This window comes from Convolutriloba macropyga, chromosome 3 (genome assembly GCF_964194025.1).
Source record: "Convolutriloba macropyga chromosome 3, txConMacr16.3, whole genome shotgun sequence".
NCBI lineage: Eukaryota > Metazoa > Xenacoelomorpha > Acoela > Convolutidae > Convolutriloba > Convolutriloba macropyga.
Window position 1 is genome coordinate 15,022,236 of NC_134470.1, and position 20,266 is coordinate 15,042,501.

At 35.5% G+C, this 20,266-nt stretch overlaps 1 protein-coding gene across 2 annotated transcripts; it reads left to right on the forward strand.

The window, feature by feature from the left end:
- Nucleotides 1-257: 257 nt before the first annotated feature.
- LOC142336888 (aquaporin AQPAe.a-like) lies at nt 258-9,994 on the forward strand. Of its 2 annotated transcripts, XM_075385856.1 has the most exons (4): nt 258-343; nt 1,015-1,467; nt 9,061-9,254; nt 9,565-9,994. In XM_075385856.1, exons 2-4 carry the CDS (start codon nt 1,119-1,121, stop codon nt 9,904-9,906), a joined length of 885 nt encoding a protein of 294 aa, XP_075241971.1. In that variant the 5' UTR covers nt 258-343; nt 1,015-1,118; the 3' UTR covers nt 9,907-9,994. The 2 variants fall into 2 exon arrangements, with proteins under 2 accessions (XP_075241971.1, XP_075241970.1); XM_075385855.1 differs by lacking the exon at nt 258-343 and having other exon boundaries at nt 596-1,467.
- Nucleotides 9,995-20,266: the final 10,272 nt, after the last annotated feature.

Consider the following 20,266-nt stretch of genomic DNA (forward strand, 5'->3'; position numbering starts at 1 on the left):
TTAAAGGCAAACGTTATTGACGAACATCCTTATTTTTTTTTTATCTTGGGGAAGTAATTATGGTTGCATCTGATGCAATCCGTTCACCAAATACCATCAACAATAGACTAATTTTGGGATACATTTGATTTTGGGGTATGGTTTTTAGTTCATGATTTTGTTCTAAAAAGCTGTTGACAAGACTAATTTTCGATTAACAATTCTCATACGGTAACTCACCTAAATTTGAAATAAGACTTCAAAAATGATAATACGAGCAGTAATTGTTAACTGAAACTGTGAGAAGCTTTGTGTTATCAAATGTTCATCCGTAAAAAGAACAACCGCAAAGCTTTCTGTCTTCGTAAGCATAATAATTTCACAATTATATATACAAACATAGAAAACGAGATCACATTGATTTAAATTGCGGTATTTTAAATTAGTTCATACCATTCCCTGCGTTCGATAGAAGCATTTGCTCAAATCGAACCATTATTTATTTTTTTCTCAATAGTTTTTTTTAATAAATATGGTAATTTTGTATATGTTTATGTACTTACATATTGGACTGAAGACAATTCAGTTTGAATAAGCTTAATTATCGCCAGATTTCTGCATTTAAGCTGCTTCACTCTCGTTCATTCAACTCGCATATGTCATGTTCCAGGCGCTTTGAAAAATCTCGTTTATAAAGGATACTGCACTTTCGATTTTAACAGCGCCATATAGGAATTAAGTTCATCCCACCTTTGCCTGATTTTTTTAATACAAAGGACGTACAAGAGCCTTCAAGCGCGGTTATTTCCTCTCAGGACTTATAAAGCCCCCCTTTCACGCACGTTAAAGGAAATTCACCGCGGCTTCCATTTTCTGCATTACAGGGCAAAATTAGCCCGTTATTTTCCACATCATTGTGTATTATGGATGTAAAATTTTAACTAGTTCTCAGAATATTACGGTGGCAAAAACAGTAAGCGTTAAATTTGCATCTAAATGTTCTAAGCCCAATTTCTTTTCAAATTCTATTCGTAGGTTTCTTTACTCATTAGCATACGTTATCTACAAGGAATTCTTCCGCCAACTGCAGCGAGAATTGAGAATCCGCTTTTCTTCAATAACGAGAATATTCTAGAATAATGGGTTACTATCGACAGCACGCAGTGGATGGTCTGTTACAGTTGGCACATACGTGTGAAGACTTACGACTATGGCGGGCTGTGTTTGCTGAACTGTTTGGAACCTTTATCATGGTTTTTGTGGGATTGTCCAACATAGTCGGCAGTGAATACGACACAGGAGTCGGAAAACAGATTGACAATTTGGTCACACCGGGGCTGACGTTCGCTGCAATCATAATGACATTGATTCACATTATAGGACCTACTTCGGGGTGTCATATTAACCCAGCAGTCACAATATCTATGATGGTGGTTAGACGGTGTCATTTTGTTAAAGGGCTACTATACATTGCGGTGCAGTTAATTGGTAAGTCTTTGCACGAAACTTCATCTGCATTCGCGCAACATAACTGCAGTAGACAAAAAGGTTTAAGACACTTGTTGGGACAAAACTGTTTCAGAAATTGACATTCGAGTGACTCTAGCGTTCATCGTTTTCCAAGTATTAAAAATGGAAAATTGACGGGCCAGTAAAACTGTCAGTGTAATTATTCAGCCCCTACAGTTAGCAGAATTGCCGCACAAAACAAAAATTTCAATCAAAAATTGAGACGAGACTAGAGGAATGTACATCAAATGAAATAACGAACTGTTGCTTAACCAGCAACGGAACAGAAGCAAAAGCTGCATGCAAAAACTTGAGTTGTTTGATCTGTTGAAGAATAGAGACAAATAATAGAGACAGTAAAGCAATAAAAACGGCGAAAATTTCGGTTTTACATTCGGTGAGAGCCTTGCACCTGTCAGGAAAACAACGCCATCAACGAAACAAGCATCTGCATCTAAAGGCTACTTATTCTGACGTCTCACAGGACCACTAACTAAACAAAAATTACGAAGCAGACATGACTGTTTCATACCCGGGATTAACTCGGTAATCATACAAAGATCATTAATGATTCCATATAAGACATAAAAAATTTCTTAGTATGACCTTGCAAGCTTTATTTGATGACTACTAAGATTCATATATGATCTCTGTATGGCTACTAAAAATCAATCATGGTCTTTGTATGATTAATAAGAACCATTCGTGGTCTTTGTAGGGTTAAAGAGAACCATAGAAAAACATTTTTGTATGAATAAAAAGAAGTACAAAGAAGTACAAAAAGAAGTATAAAAAGAAGTATAAAGAGAAGTACAAAGGTCTTTGTATGGATAGCAAAAGCTATTCGAGCCCAAAAAAGCACGACACCCACTGAAGGAAATGTATTGATGTCTCGCTATTGACCCATTCAGACAAGCCAACGCACCAAGACAACCTGAAACGTGGATCTCAAAAAAGCTTGCAAAATATGTCCCAGATAAACCGGGACTAAAAACAAGCACCGCTAAATGAAGTTCCAGATTAGCCAGGACCGAAAAAAGCACAGCCCAAAGAGACCCAGACAAGCTGGAACCGAAAACAAGCGCCAGAAAAAAGTCTACGCCGGGATATAAGCCAAGCACAGGAAAAGAGTACCAGATAAGCAAGGAATGAAAAAAAAACAGAAATCCCACGATTAGAACCTCGTTTTCAAGGTTTTTAGGACATAATCTTTAATTTTTGGTAAAAAAAAACATATAAGTCAGTATGATTGCTAAGATGGCTCCAATGGTGTAACAGTAGTTGGGTCAGTTTTTTTCTAGCTTAACCTTTGCTCAAACAAGTTTGTTTCATTAATAGCCGCGAAGCGATAGCGGCTAGTATTGGGGACATCGTCTCAATTCTTGCGACCATTGAATTTTTCAATATCAGTGGCTCCTACTGCTTTGAAGTTAAAATTTGTGTTTTTGACGTCATTTCTGCTTTTAGGTCAATTGCGTGACCTACCTCACTCAAAAAATGACTTCTGAACTCACTTATGAAACTTTAATTTTTGATGAACAATTAACTAGTCAAAGATCAATAGTGTGCATCTAAGTAGTGCCAGAAGTATATGCCCTAAGTCATGAGTATTAAAGTCTTGAACTTTGATTTCGAATATTAATTTTGAAAAGGCTCTATTAGGGCTTTCTCCTTATAGATCGTATGTGTCTCATAAAAATAACAGTTCAAATCTAAACCAAAAAATCCTGTGGTCTGTTAAAGGACTGGTGGTCAATCTGTCCATCTGACTTCTTTAGTTGTTTCAATTCCATGGAAGGCCACAAGCGTGTATCGCGTCTATTTTCCGTAAAACTGCCGACTGTTTCAATTTAAGCATAGGAAGTTTTTTGAATGGTCTTAGTATGATTAGCAATTACCATAAGAACCGTATATGTCTTAGTATAATTACTAAGGTGACTTGATTTATATAAAATCATTTTTGTACTTTTTTACGCTTTCTAGCTTAAACGTTTTCCACACTTGTACGGTATGATAGCAAAAAAGTGTGTCATCTTAGTTTGATTTTCAAGGTTCCATAAAAATATTATGTGACTTAGTATCATCACTAAGACTCATTCATGACTTCGTATGATTACTAGGTTCTTTTATGATGTTCATTCCAGGTAGTGAAGAGATCTTCTATCAAAGTTTGCGGGGCATTTCAATTTTTCCTTTTGGAATTTATTTTTTCATAACTTTCTCAATAAATTAAGTTACACCGTTTAGCAGGAGTTTTAAATTCAAATTTGTGATGGATAGATGAAAAGAAAGTCTTGAAGTATTCAGATTAAAGTTAAAATTTTAATTTTTGGGCAAAAACAACCAAATTTTGGGACCAAATTGGGGTAACTAAAGGGGTTCGCCATTTTTCGCATACAACTCAGTGACATTGTCTTGCAAAGGCGCAGAAGTGACATCGATACTTATTTTAGGGCTTTCTCCTTATAGGGCTCTATTAGGGCTTTCTCCTTATAGATCGTATGTGTCTCATAAAAATAACAGTTCAAATCTAAACCAAAAAATCCTGTGGTCTGTTAAAGGACTGGTGGTCAATCTGTCCATCTGACTTCTTTAGTTGTTTCAATTCCATGGAAGGCCACAAGCGTGTATCGCGTCTATTTTCCGTCAAACTGCCGACTGTTTCAATTTAAGCATAGGAAGTTTTTTGAATGGTCTTAGTATGATTAGCAATTACCATAAGAACCGTATATGTCTTAGTATAATTACTAAGGTGACTTGATTTATATAAAATCATTTTTGTACTTTTTTACGCTTTCTAGCTTAAACGTTTTCCACACTTGTACGGTATGATAGCAAAAAAGTGTGTCATCTTAGTTTGATTTTCAAGGTTCCATAAAAATATTATGTGACTTAGTATCATCACTAAGACTCATTCATGACTTCGTATGATTACTAGGTTCTTTTATGATGTTCATTCCAGGTAGTGAAGAGATCTTCTATCAAAGTTTGCGGGGCATTTCAATTTTTCCTTTTGGAATTTATTTTTTCATAACTTTCTCAATAAATTAAGTTACACCGTTTAGCAGGAGTTTTAAATTCAAATTTGTGATGGATAGATGAGAAGAAAGTCTTGAAGTATCAGATTAAAGTTAAAATTTTAATTTTTGGGCAAAAACAACCAAATTTTGGGACCAAATTGGGGTAACTAAAGGGGTTCGCCATTTTTCGCATACAACTCAGTGACATTGTCTTGCAAAGGCGCAGAAGTGACATCGATACTTATTTTAGGTGCTAGTTTCATTTTAATTCAAATTGCCTTTGGCTGATGTGAAGCCATATTCTGCCGACCAGTGACGGAATCATTTATTTTGAGCGCCTCTGGAAGAATGGATTTTTTTAAAGAATTGAGGTCTACCGTTCTGTCGTACCCTGCTCTTTGAAACTCCTGTCCATTTTATTAGAAAACTGCGCGTTCCTTGGTTATTGGTACCAGAAGGTACAGTCTGAATAAGCAAAAACCGACAAGTCATTGTTGTTATCAATTTTATACAAGTGAAGCTCTTCCGGTGTCTTGTCTTTGGCATGTTAGTCAATTACTTATGTTAGTCCAAACAGCTGATTACATGTGAAACAACTGATTTCATATCATATGAAGAAGAATTGCCATTACAGTTTTGGTTTTTTGTTTCTTCCCTTTTTATCTAATTTTGTTTGACAATGGTGGTTTAAATTCATGATCAAGTAGGTTGTTTTCGGGTGCCTAAGTGGCTGCAGAAAGATCAGCGTCCGTTTTATAATTTTCAGTTTGGGTTGATATTCTGAGCCCTGACAAATTTCGTGTTGCGTTATTTAAGTTTCTCTATCATTCTTGTTGTACACAAACAAAATTTGGTACCAGATCTGGAGAATAGAGTTAGTTTTCATGTTTCCGATTGCTGTTTCGATTAGCGTGTTTGCTTTACTACTTTAAACAGAGTGATTTGCCAGGCGGATCTTTTCGCTGAATCTTGTCTACTGAACATCATAGCAAAGACGACTTGTAGAATTTTTGAATTAGAATGTGGCAACTGTACGCGAGATGCAAAAGTTAGAAAATTTCAGTAGTTGCTCAAAGTCGTGAACAAAAATGATTCCCTATGCTGGAATATGAACAGCAGACATATGGGTGAACAAGGCAAGTTAACTTATGGTGCCAATGAGCTAGGCATGACTTCTTAATAACTGACCTTCAAATAAAATAAGTGCATCTTATATGAACTTTATTGCATTGGATTAAAGATATGAATTAGCATGTACGAGATTTCTTCCTGTTTGACAGAATTTTGAAAATTTACTATATGTAAAAAATTAATTAACTATTTTGATAACATATTATTAATTTTTCATCGATTAAAAAGCAACTAAAAAATGTACTGATGATGATAGCTAGTGATATTTAGGAAAACAAAAAAAATGTTCCTCTATATACAGTTTTAATCGAGATTGGTGTATTCCTCATCAAAATCAGTTGTCGTCAAGACTGTGATTCGTAGGGCGAATTCTTGGGTTTGTAGATGGGAGTACTGGTTCCACTTGAGCCGCTGTATCTACAATTGATTGGACAATTGATGGCTGGAAAGACTCAGTGTCGCCTGCACGTCTTTTCCGCTTAAATTGTAGTCAGTTGGTTGACCATGAATTAGTGGATTCAACAGATGACTCGTCTTGATCAAATCCGTAATTTTTTGAACTTTTTCTCGATCGTTTAACAGAACGAGGGAGAATTTGTTGCAAAGCTTCCCGGGGTGTAGATAAAGTAGGAATTTGCAGTTTTCGTGAAGTGTTGATTGACGGAGCTGTTATCACCGTTTGTTCAAAGAATGTAATGTTTCAACTTGTTCCAAAGTGTGAGGGGCAAGATTGGAAAGTACTTTTGTCAGACGCACTCGCATTGCGCGTGAGATGTTCGATTGGTTTGAGAATAGGCCGCTCTCGTTGTCGCGTTTTCTATGCTTCTTCTTGCAGTCCTCTTCTTCAATTCTTGTGATTTCCTTTATATGAATCTCTTTTGGCTTCTGTCGTTTTTTTTTCGAAAAGTTGGGTGCCGCCTCTGCCAACAACTTCCTTTAGATTAGTTTTCCTTTCGTCTCGAGTGCCGAATTCTGCAAAATCGTTGTTTTCTAACGGTTACATGGAACTTTCCCGGTTCGCGGATTACGGACATATACTGGTCAACTTTCTGCACAACCGAATCCGGGTCAACACCTCATAAACCGTCCAGGTTCTTCGAACGTTTTTGAGGATGTTATTCGCGTACAAGTTTAAATTTTACGGCAGGTTCCTTGAGGGGTATAGCAAAATGTACGATTGTCGATTGAAGAAATTTTGAATCGTCGTCTCCGGCCTGCAGTTCTTTCTCTATTTTGAACAACATGAGTGGCCTTGAACAAATTGCAATCCAGTTCCTCATCACTTCTGATTCCAGTACTCTTCTAACAAAGTTCGTTGAGAGTTACTGTTTCTTCATCTAAACATTATTTAGGTACTCTATCATAGGTGAAATAAAAAAAATGGTGAGGTACTAATATTGCTAAGAAGAGTGACAGCACAACGGCCAAAATGTGATCCGAATGACCAGATCCCTGTAGTTTTTCGTTTGCATATGCGACGGTGGTAAATAACTAATATAAGTCCTGTTTTAGTTTTGAATGAGTTAGTTTCTTTATTTGCTTCTTTAATCTATGCAAAATGTTGTTTAATTGTACTAATGAGTCTCACCAGTGATCATTTGGCGGTGCTGAAATTAATTTTATAATTTTTTCTTTAATTTTTTTTACATGATTGCCGACAAGACAAGGAGCCTGATCAAGTCATAAAGGTCGTGGCACTCCATGAAACTGCATACATTCCCGCAAATTACCGCATTGGAATCGTTTTGTCGTAACATATAGGGATCGAATGTGATGTTTCTGGGTCTAATAAAAGCCTCCTCCATGATGCACCAGACTTCTGCTGTAGTTGGAATATCAATTCTGAGATGGGGGTTGCGACTACTGACAGTTCTGCTTCCTTCAGTTCCACAGTTCCAATACTAAGATATATTACTGAGACAGACTTTCGATCCGCTTGATTACAAGGGTTTTCGCTGCTTATTTTAACCATTTTCATATGAAGTTGACAACGTTTTTCCCAATTCATCTTCAACTGTGCGATGCGGGCTAGTCTCTCACGTTCCGATTGTGCTGATGGTCCTTGAATGCTGTCTTCAAAGACAGGCTCGAATGGGAGTTGAACGCGTTCTGATTGAGGGCAGGATAGTGTGTCAAGAGTAATGGTTTCCTTCGTTAGGAGGGCCAACTTTACTTGAGGCCGCTATTTTTCCATTAAAGAGGAGGGTCTGAACTTGTTCCCACAAGGTCCCAAAACGGCTCGATGCCTAAATGGTTCAGCTGTGAGAAGCTTGTGAAAAGATGTGGTGCGCCATGTCGTACAGAAACAAAATTGTGTACTAGATCTTGAGACTCGAGTTAGCATTCACTTCACTTCTTCAGATTCTTGTTTCGCTTGGCAAGTTCGCTTTACTATCTTAAACAGACTGATTCGCTATGCAAATCTTCTCGCTAAATCTTGTCGACTGAACATGATATTGAAGACGACTTGTAGAATTTTTAATTAGAAAGTGGCAACTGTACGCGAGATTCAAAAGTAAGAGAATGAATTTCAGTAGTTACTGAAAGTCGTCAACAAAAATGATTCTCAAAGCGGGAATATGAACAGTAGACATATGGGTGAACAAGATAAATTAACTTAGGGTGCAAATGAACTAGACTTGACCTCTTAATAACTGACCTTCAGATAAAATAGGTACATCGTATATGAATTTTACTGCACTAGATTATATATATGAATTAGCATGTACGACAATTCAGATTGTTAAACAGTTGAACTTTAGTGTTCGCAGGTTAATATTAACACACAAATAGGTGACAAATATATCAAAATTGGTATTTGTTTTTGCTAAGTTGGTCTAATAACGATAAATTTCTAATGACGTCAGATTTGTGATGTTGTTTCAGCTAAAGCAACAATCAACTCCGCCTTTATAAGACTCTCCTGTCATTCTATAGCAATTCGGCCAACGTTAGCTATTAAATTATCCGAATATTTGCAGTCGTACTAGGAAAAGTTAAAATGTATTTTTTTGTTAGTTCAGCTTCTCTTCACAACAGATTACTTTATATTATATCAGTAAATTACCAGCACCGCTATTAAAGTTTATCAGCTCATTTGCATGTAAGAAATAGTTTCCATCAACCTCCACTACAAGTAACGGGTCAATTCCATGCCAAATTAGGATCTGTAACCGCAAGAGTTAACCATACAATGTTCTGATTTTTTAAATATTGGCAGAACTTAAAATTTCCTTGTTATAAAGATTATTCTTCTCATGATTTTTTGTTTTCTCCTAGGACTTCCTTTCTTTTCTCTCAGTATAGATCTGTTTTCAGATGTCAAATTTCAAAGTGTTTATGTCTCAGAGATCAGGAAAATAAAATTTATTATCTATGTAATTTGTGAGAAAAATTTAAGCGAAGTTTATTATTTGCGCAGGGGCCGTAGGAGGTGCAGCTCTGGTGTACTGGGTGGCTCCCGAGGATTGGGTGCGAGAGACACATCTGGGCATGAATAGATTGAGGCCCGAACTGAACATGGGCCAGGGTGTGGTGGTTGAAATGATAGGCACTATGATTCTGGTGCTGCTCGTCCTCGTCATCTCAGATCCTGATCCAAAGAAGGACTTCGAGGTACACATTGTTAATTATTGACACTGGAATTTCAATTCCACATTCTTACGGGCTCCAACCTGATGGCCTCCAACCCGCCTGATTAATATTAAACAATCAAAAATGTCATACACAACAAATGTAAAGTAACAGCCGGAAAATTCTTTTCATTTGATTATAGAATGAGTGGAACTTTTTCAACTAAATAAAACATCGGGGTGGTTAACTGATCAAAAAGGCCAAAAATTACGTTCATAGCGACCTTATTAGACTTAACTTATCCGGAATCACTTTTAACAACTCCATCGAGTTCTTTTCTGTCTCTATTCAGGGTTTTCCTGCAACGTCGGCAGGGTTCATGGTGCTAGCTTGTGTCTTCTTCATGGCACCATATACTGGATGTAGTTTAAACCCTGCTCGCTCGTTCGGACCAGCCTTGGTCATGATGGACTTCGCAGACTACCACTGGATTTACTGGGTCGGGCCCATTTCGGGAGGATTTCTGGCAATTGGGATATATTACGGTGCTCTAGTCCACGGCGTGCACAAATTTGGTGATGCTCCATCAGTAAATGTTGCAGAGAAAGAAGAGGAAGAAAATATCAAGATGTCCGACAAGAGCCAGAAGGAGGAAACCGAACTGAACAAGGTCAAGGGCGATCACAGAGCATAATCATAAAAATATTGAAGTTTTTACGACCCCAAAATTATGAAACTGCGTTTGAAATTGAAATCTTTTTTAATCTATTCTATATTCATCATTACCCGCGTTGAGATTTTTCAATTTTCAAACAAATTGTCGCTTCTTCTCGGTTTTGCTTAGCAAACAACCGATCAAAACCTTTAGGTTTGTCGTCGGTTCAACCCTTTGTCGTCGATTTCAAACGTATGAAGCGTCGGTTATGATCGATTTTAAACGTAAGAAGCATCGATTTTGGTCAATCAAATAAGTAAGAAGTGTTGGTTTTTTTTGTCAATTTCAAACGTCAGACGCTTCAATTTTCGCAGACCTTTAAACCTAAAAAGGGAAATCTGACGATGAGTTCGATTTGATTTGAATATCTCCTTGGTCAGTTTAAATTCCACTATTTTTGAAAACGTTTATTTGCAAATATGCAACCAAAAGCAATTTCTTTGAAACATAGTTTTCCTTTGATGGTTTATAGCAATTTCACTGAATTGCATCGACTGATCATAGTATTCTCAAAGAAATTCTTTGATGGATCATAGTAATTTCTTCGAATGCAATAAATGGAGCAGACTGATTTCATAGAATTCCATCGATGATTCAATGCAATTCCATATAATTCCATCATTGGATTTTTTTTAAATTCTCTGAAATTCATTCAGGTACCTTTAAAAATTCACTGAATTCCTTTGACGAATCATAGTACTTTTACAGAATTGCATCGTTGGATCATAGTTTTTGCATGAGATTCCATCGATTGATCATAGTATTATGATAGAACTCTGTCGACGGATCATAGTCATCTCATCAAATTCCATCAATGGATCAGAATAAATGTATAGAACTCAATCGATGGATCATTATAATTCCATAGACATCCATTATTGGATAATTGAAAATTCATTGAACTCCCTTCATGTATCTTTGAAAGTTCGCTGCTCTTTTGATGGAGCACAGTAATTTTTACAAATTGCATCGCTGAATCATAATTTTTAATTGCTCTTGAACGAAGTTCATAGCAATTATGTAAAACGTGTGAGTCTTTTCTATTTAGTGATCTCAAATGCTCTCAGTCCAAAATGTGTGTTGCTAAAGATCGATTGTGAGCTTGGTACTGTTTTATTGAAAAATCTTCAAACATTTATTTACTTCAATATTACCCGTGCTGAGAAAAAGCAACAAAACCGACGGAAGAAGCCGTGCTTTTTCATCAGTTTCGTCCTTTGTTTTGTAAAAACTTATGTGCTTTCATTTTCATTGACACTGAAAGTGTCAATAAAAATGAAAGCACACGGCAGTTTTTACAAAACAACGGACGAAACTGATGAAAAAGCACGCTTCTTCCGTCGGTTTTGTTGCTTTTTCTCAGCACGGGTAATATTGAAGTAAATAAATGTTTGAAGATTTTTCAATAAAACAGTACCAAGCTCACAATCGATCTTTAGCAACACACATTTTGGACTGAGAGCATTTGAGATCACTTTAAAATGAGGCCAAGCGTGAAACTCAATTGGAAGTCAAAGGTATTCGAGAAAAGCGCGAAAACGGTCAAGTGACTAAAACAGTCAATGTTTAAGCATTATTGTTACGATGTAGGTTTTGGTCGAGTAATTTGCGCAATAAATGCGGATCACTATACAGGCTCCTAAATTTGTCAGCATGCTCGTTCAATTTCCCCACAATTTTATCTCAAAAAGGTTTTGAATCGACGTGATAGCAGATTTTCGAACAGAAACATTTTCAGATTCATTCTGTTTTAGATTCTGCTTTTTAGTCAGAACAGCAAATGAACTTCTTACAAATTGCATCGTTGAATCAAAGTTTTTAATTGCTCTTGAACGAAATTCATAGCAATTAGTGTAAAAGTGTGTGTGTCTTTTTTATGCAAATTTTCCGCTTGACATTTTTGCGCTTTTCTTCTAGAACACTCTGACCTCTCAAGTGACTTTTTCACGTTTTCATTCTTCATTTTTGAGTGATCTCTCTTGCTTCGAACTAAAGCGTGTTGCTAATAAAAAATCAGTTGCAGAATAGAAGAGGTAATTGATTTGTAGCTCAGTGGTTAGTGCCTGTGGAGCGGGAGCTCAGTGCTTCGAATCCCGGCGGGGGAAAGGTTTTTTGCACACATAAAAATTGATCTGAATTAAATTGCCTCGCCTGTCATTCAAGAGCAATTCTTCCGACATTTGTCGGTTTATGTTTCATAGATTTCCAATGATTGATCCAAGTATTCTTATTAATAGCCGCAGAGCGATAGCTGAGGCTACTATTGGCCTTCTCTTGGTTTTTTACAATTCAAAGAATTTGAATTGTATTGGTGCGCTGTGTTTTTTTTTTAAAGATCTGTTCACACATTTTTCAATGAACTTGATCTTTCAAAACGGGATAAACAGGTACAGCCCAGCGGGCATTAAGTTCTATTAGAGGCCCAAAGTGGTCGTTAGAAGTCTTTCAAGTGCTTAGAGTGGTCCAGCTGCTGTTATGGCCTTAATTAAAGGTTAAAAGGTCATTTTTTAGGAGTTTTTGGGCTCAAAATGGCGCCATTTTTCATGTTTTTGTGATTTTTTTCAGTTTTTTTGTTTGTTTAGTCTTAGGTTGAAGTTTTTAAAAGTCGATGAAGGATTTTTGCGAGACAAAAATCTTTGTTATGACCATTTTATGAACTAAATGTTTTGGTACTACAATCAAAAACACGCAAAATGATGCTAATTTTTGCAATTTTTTTCAGGTTTTTTGAAATTTTTTTTTAATTTTTGAGTTTTTTCAGCCCTAGGTGTCACGAAACCTCCTCTAAGTTTTGATAATAGAATACTGCATAGTTTCTAGTAGTAATGGAATGGTTTTTCAACTTTTTGCCATCACGAATTTTAACATTTTTTGACAAAAATTGAAATTTTTTTCGTGTTTTTCGATATTTATTGTCATTATTCAAGTTTTTTGAGCCACAGGGGCCAGAAAACATCATTAGGGGCTGGATAATAAGTTACTGGAAAATTTTCAGCGGCCATGGAATAGGTTTCAATTTTTGAATAACACAAATTTTGGGCAATTTTTTTGACAAAACTCGCATTTTTTTCAGGTTTTTTTTGAAAATTTGTCATTTTTTGAGTTTTCCCTGCTTAAGGGACCAGGCAATCTCCTTTAAGGTTTGATAATAGGGCACTGCATAGTTTCTAGTAAAAACGGACTGGTTTTTAGCATCTTAATGTCTCAAATTTAAGCATTTTTCTGATAAAATCTGTAATTTTTTTTAAATTTTCCTAATTTGTTTTGTCAATTTTCGATGTTTGTCCTTTCTCAAGTGCAAGAAAACTTTTTCCAGGTTCTGGTTAAGTTACTGCCCGGTTCTTAGTTTCAATGGGTTTGTTTTCAACAATTTAACTTTTCGATTTTTAGAAGTTTTTTGACAAAATTTGAATTTTTTTTCAAGTTTTCTCAAAACATTTGTCTTTTATGTAGTTTTTCTTGCCTCAGTAGCCAGGATACTTCATCCATGGTTTGATAGTATGCTATTAAATAGTTGCTTAGAATGCTAGGCAACTGAATGCTTTTCAACAGTTTAACAGAGCGAATTTCTTTTTTGAAATTTGAAATTTTTTCTAAAAACTATTGCCTATCGATCTTTGAGCTAATGGATTTTTTAAGGCTTGGAATTTGGTTACTGGATAGCTCTAGAGACACAGAAATGATTCTGAAGATATTGATTTCATAGTTTTTAGCAACCTTTCTTTATAATTTACAATTGATTTGTTTTGTCTGAAATTTTTTTTGGTCATTTTCGAGTTAATCGATCTTCAAGGGCCAATGAATTTTTTTCAGGTCTTGCAGATATACTACTGGACCAGTTTCAGAAACAATAATCAGCTTTAAATGTATTTTTAGATAAGTATTTTTAACGGGAAAAAATTTTGCCTTAGATTGAAAAGCTTCAGTTTTAGCAATGAGTATATTTTTGTTTAGTTTGTTTGATTGTTTGTTTCTCAATTTTTTGAGATAATTTTGTTTGTGTTTGTTCAAGGCTGGCATTGTTCAATTGATATGCTGGTCAGGTAGAGTACTTCTGAGTTTTTCATTCAGGTCTTTGAATTGTATTTCAGGACTTGTCCTGCTATGTTTTTTTATTTCGTCGTCGCGATTTTTGTTACGACCATATGACGTCACAATCAATTAAATCTGCTTTTTGTTCATTTGTTCAAGCAATTTCAACTGAAGTGCGTGTGTGACGTCATTTTTCGCTCTTAGTAGAGCGAGTTTTTTGTTCATTCGCGTGATTAAATTTTTGGTCACACTTGATTTACCTCACTCTCAAAAATGACTTCCACATTTTGAAATTGACTTTTATTTACTTTAAATCAAAGAGATAAGGTCAAATGGGTGTGTGTCACTGTAAATGAAGGTTATTGGAGAGCAGTTAATTGAGACTGAGGATCTACGAAGCTATTGCGGCTATTTTCTGGCAATCTGTCCGCTATGTTAGAATTGTGCTTGGATCAGAATTGTTTCTAAAATTTCGTCGATGGATCAGAATAGTTTCTTAGACTTCCATCGCTGGCTCATGTTAATTTCATAAAATTCCTTCCTAGAGTTTTTGTTGGACTTTCATCGATGGATTATTCAATTGACGGCTACACAAGTCGTTGGCGCCACAACCAGTATTTGGTTGCACACCTCACTCTGGGACAAACTGGGGGTTGAAACCGGAAGTTTTCGCCGAGTTATTTAAAAAACAGTGAAGCCGACAAACACAATTGTCGACCCTTAAAATTTTTATATAAATAACAATTAAAAACGAAAGTGACAATAGTTGACAATTATATCTTAAATTACGGTAAAAAACGTCTAAGTGTCAACTAAGGTCGCTTGCATTTTTAATGACAATTTATAAAAGATTTTAAGGGTCGACAATTGTGTTTGTCGGTTTCGCCGTTTATTTAGAAATAACTCGGCGGCTAAAACTTCTGATTTCAACCCCCAGAGTGAGGTGTGCAACCAAATACTGGTAATGGCGCAAACGACTTGAGTAGCTGTCAATAGAATAATCCACCGATGAAAGTCTAACAAAAATTCCTCTACCTAGGAAGGAATTTTATGAAATTAACATGAGCCAGCGATAGAAGTCCAAGAAAACATTCTGATCTATCGATGAAATTTTAGAAGCAATTCCGATCCGAGGTACAATTCGTTCAGAATGTTTTGATCATTTAATGGAAACCTACGAAAAATAAACTGACAAATGTTGGAAGAACTGCTCTTAAACGACAGGCGAGGCAATTTAATTCAGATCAATTTTTATGTGTGCAAAAAACCTTTCCCCCGCCGGGATTCGAAGCACTGAGCTCCCGCTCCACAGGCACTAACCACTGAGCTACAAATCAATTACCTCTTCTATTCTGCAACTGGTTTTTTATTAGCAACACGCTTTAGTTCGAAGCAAGAGAGATCACTCAAAAATGAAGAATGAAAATGTGAAAAAGTCACTTGAGAGGTCAGAGTGTTCTAGAAGAAAAGCGCAAAAATGTCAAGCGGAAAATTTGCATAAAAAAGACACACACAATTTTACACTAATTGCTATGAATTTCGTTCAAGAGCAATTAAAAACTTTGATTCAACCATGCAATTTGTAAGAAGTTCATTTGCTGTTCTGATTAAAAAGCAGAATCTAAAACAGAATGATCAAACATATTTACAAACTGTAGAGGCTATCGAAAATCTGCTATCACGTCGATTCAAAACATTTTTGAGATAAAATTGTGGGGAAATTGAAGGAGCATGCTGACAAATTTAGGAGCCTGTATAGTGATCCGCATTTATTGCGCAAATTACTCGACCAAAACCTACATCGTAACAATAATGCTTAAACATTGACTGTTTTAGTCACTTGACCGTTTTCGCGCTTTTCTCGAATACCGTTGACTTCCAATTGAGTTTCACGCTTGGCCTCATTTTAAAGTGATCTCAAATGCTCTCAGTCCAAAATGTGTGTTGCTAAAGATCGATTGTGAGCTTGGTACTGTTTTATTGAAAAATCTTCAAACATTTATTTACTTCAATATTACCCGTGCTGAGAAAAAGCAACAAAACCGACAGAAGAAGCGTGCTTTTTCATCAGTTTCGTCCGTTGTTTTGTAAAAACTGCCGTGTGCTTTCATTTTTATTGACACTTTCAGTGTCAATGAATATGAAAGCACATAAGTTTTTACAAAACAAAGGACGAAACTGATGAAAAACCACGCTTCTTCCGTCGGTTTCGTTGCTTTTTCTCAACACGGGTAATATTTAAGTAAATAGACGTTTAAAGAGTTTTCAATAAAAACAGTACCACGCTCACAATCGATTTTATTTTGTCAAGGCAAATTTCGGACAGAGCAATTGAGATCACTTTAAAATGAGGCCAAGCGTGAAAGTCAAAAGTGTTCGAGAAAAGCGCGAAAACGGTCTAATAACTAAAACTGCCATTGTTTAAGTATTATTGTTACGATGTAGGTTTTGGTTGAATAATTTGCGCAATAAATGTACTTTACTATACAGGCTCCTAATTTTGTCAGCATGTTCCTTCAATTTCCCCTCAATTTTATCTCAAAAATGTTTTGAATCGACGTGATAGCAGATTTTCGATAGACCCTACAGTTTGTCATTGTGATTGATCAGAAACATTTTCAGAATCCTTCCCTTTTTAGATTCTGCTTGTTCTTTTTAAGAACATCAAATGATTTTGCAATTATTAATTATCAACCAACTAACTTCGGATGAGTTGCTATCGAACGACCAGTGCGGGATACCCTTATTCGGACATGATATAATTGAAAAAAAATTGCATCGTGCAAATGCCCACACCGATTCGCGAACCACAAACTTCTTGGTTGGCAGTATAACAACTTAAACTAAGCTTTACCGTCTTTAATAATACTACGATCACAATGACCTTTATTTCAGGAACACACTATTTTGGAATGAGAGCAAAAACACATTTTACAAAAAACACATTTTACAACACTGCGTCAAACTTTACTTGAGGGAAAATATCAGGGAAGCCATACCATCACAAACCATCCAAACCTTGCTAAAATTTAATCAAATGTAGGCAAAAACACAATGTGGACTGACTGATTTTATTTGTATCAAATTAAGTTTGTTTATGACTACGCAATTTGATTTAATTTAAGCAAAATTTGGATGGAGTATGATAATGGCCTCCCTAAACATTATTTTCACTCAACCAAAGTTTGATGCAATTGTTATGTAAACGTGTTTTTTTGCAAACGTTTTGCTCGACCGTTCTTGCGCTTTTCTGAACATTCGTTGACTTTCAAGTGTGGATATTCAGTCGAAAAAAAAAACAAAAAATTTCAATCTCCCATTGATTTGATTCAGATGGCGATTAAGTTTTTATCACATAACCGAATAAAGTCAAACAAATTCAAAAGGGTTGGCCACGACAGCTTTAGATTAGGGACTTTAATCTTTACTGTAGGGACCCAAATCTTACCCTACCTTTACTGTGTGTGTGTGTGTGTGTGTGTGTGTGTGTGGGGGGGGGGGGGGGGGGGTGGGGGGTGGTTAAAACGATGCCCGGGGCAAACATCGGGAGCAGTATCAAACTGAACAAAGTTTCTGCCTTTACAGCGAGATTTGGAACTGAATAGAACTAAATTTACAGTGAATGACAATGAACATCGCATAGAAATTTCTTTTAAGAGCAAACATAGCCGGCAGATTGCCGGAATAGCTGCGAAATAATAGGCTTGCGTGCCGTATGATACCGATAGAAACAGATACAGATATAAGTTGAAAAAGTTAACGACGCCGCTCAAAAAGCTATGTAAAAAAATTAACGATAAATTAATAAACCTTGTCAAAAATTCATTGCGCAGAAGCCTTTTCATTAGGGACCCTTATTACACATATGAGTTCCTTTGACCTTAAACTAACTCAAAACTTTCCTTAATTCCTTAAACTTAAATTTTAAAGTGCAAAAGTCAATTTATTGAGTGAGGTAGGTCACGTATGATCAAAATGTAATCACGCAAATGCCTTTAATACTTTTTCTAGAGAGAGTGAGAAATGACGTCAAGCGCGCAAACGCTGTTAGTGAGAGGAAGAAGTTCCTAACTACTATATATTACAGACAAAGCTACTGTTAAATTCCAATGTTTGAAAACAGAAGTCAACAATCAAAAACGGAGGTAAATGCTCGAAGAGAAAGAAGTCAAAATTCAAGTCATGAACAAACTTGCTTTCCGCTAAAAAAACCTGTAGAATCTCAATACTCCTCTTCGAGTCGTAAAAACCAAGAGCATCGCAAAATAGCTCCGCTTAGCTTACAGCTTCGCAGCTATAATTAGTGATTTAGTTGATCTCGGAATGACTTAATTATGAGAATCAAAGGGTAGACTTTTTCAAAGCGGCAACGTATATATGAAATTGACTGTCTGCCTCGTCACGAGTCCAACAAGGATATCATTTCACTATGCAAATATTTTTGTCTACAAGATCTTTGAATTTAGTTCTCAAAATATCACCAATTGTAAAGAATTCCAATAAAATTTTGTTACCTACGCAGGTCTGACTTACCTGTCGAACGTTTGCAACGTTTTTTTCTATCATCCGGTTACGTCCGGTTTCAGAAATTTGGTGCAACATTGCCGGCAAATTGCAGGAAAAAAGCCACCGTTGACCCGCTTGACGCACACTGGGATTGACACAGAAAAAATTACTTTATAACGAGAGAAATGCAGCAAAATTTCATTCTATTAAAAACATTTCGTAAAAATGTCCATTATTCTTAGGATGGTCAAAATACTGATAGGCTCGAAAACCTGGCAGCGCTATAAATTGTCATGAGATATCTCAAGATGCGGGAATTTTTCACTAAAAAAACAATTCCGGAGGAAACTGTAATACCCAAAAATACATTTTTAAAACAAAAGGCAGACAAACATTTTAGAAACTAAGCTAAATTTCAAAACAGAAAAAGAATACTAAAAACAAAGACTCAACAAACACTACATTAAGTTTTCAAATCATTGCAATTAAGAAAAAATAAGACATTCTTCTTCCTTCTTGGACACATGATACACAAAATGAATTCAAACTATTTTAAAATTAAATTGATCCCAGAAAAAACAAAAGCAAAAGAAAATATTCAAAAGCAAGAAAAGTTTAAAAACAATATAAAAGCCCCCCAAAAGTTGCAGAAAGTAGTAATAAATCAAAAGTTTTCATAAGGATTTCCAGCAAATTCTCACTGATGCATTCTGTTAAATGAAATCAATTGCAAACCAGAGAAATGGCAAAATCCTAAGAAAAAACTAAAATCGTAAAATTTTTAACAACTGAAGCAAACAAAACGAAAAACACATATAGGTGCTAGGTAGATGCTAGAATGATAGATGCTAGAATGTACAGAATATAGGCACAATGCAAGAAACACAGAAAAAATTAAAGGAAAGAACTGAACAAAATAAATACCTTTCAAAATTTAGCATTCTCGACTTAGAATAAACCAAGAGACATCATCCTGAACGGATAAAAAAGTAGCAACAAAATTCAAAGATAGCAAACATTGAAACATTTGCAAAAAATGTCAATAAATTTTAAACTGCATTTATGAAAACTTTTAGTTAAAAACTGTAGTTCAAAAATTTCACACCAAAAAAAATTGAATTATTAATAAAAACAAAATTAAAATCCTTGATGTTGCATAAAAGACTTTTCCAGTATATTAAACCGAAATGCAAAAAAAATAAAAACAAAAACTAGCAAAATCGGATTAGCATGTGCGAAATTTAACGCCAAAAAAATTGAATTATTAAAAAAAAAACAAAATTAAAATCCTTGATGTTGCATAAAAGATTTTTCCAGTATATTAAACCGAAATGCAAAAAAATAAAAACAAAAACCAGCAAAATCGGATTAGCATGTGCGCGGTAGAAACAGGCCTTCAGTATATGAATTATCAATGGAAACTTTTCATTATTTTTGTGGGAAGCTGCCTGATTTTTGATAGAAAAAAATACGGCGGAAGGATCCAAAAATGAAGACATCAATGGAAAAAATCCAAAAATCAACAAAAAAAATCAAGAAATTTGCTACGAAACTTGAAACGCATTATTAGGCTCTGCAAAGCCCCGTGGTATCAATTTCCCAGGGGTATTTCAATAAAACATCAAATGAAAATTACTTCTACAAAAAAAAACAAATTACAAGCCAAAAAACTCAAAGTCGAAAAGTTATTCACTGAACGCAGCGCATGATCAAAAAACTTCTCTCTCTCCTCTCAGAAAAAAATAGTTCTCACATCAATTTTACGCAATTGAGAGGCTGATGGCGGCTATTAAAAATCAAA

Coding starts and splice junctions, on each gene's coding strand:
- LOC142336888 (XM_075385856.1), top strand. CDS start 1,119: ATGGGTTACTATCGACAGCACGCAGTGGATGGTCTGTTACAGTTGGCA. Junction 1,468..9,060: donor CATTGCGGTGCAGTTAATTG/GTAAGTCTTTGC, acceptor TTATTTGCGCAG/GGGCCGTAGGAGGTGCAGCT. Junction 9,255..9,564: donor ATCCAAAGAAGGACTTCGAG/GTACACATTGTT, acceptor GTCTCTATTCAG/GGTTTTCCTGCAACGTCGGC.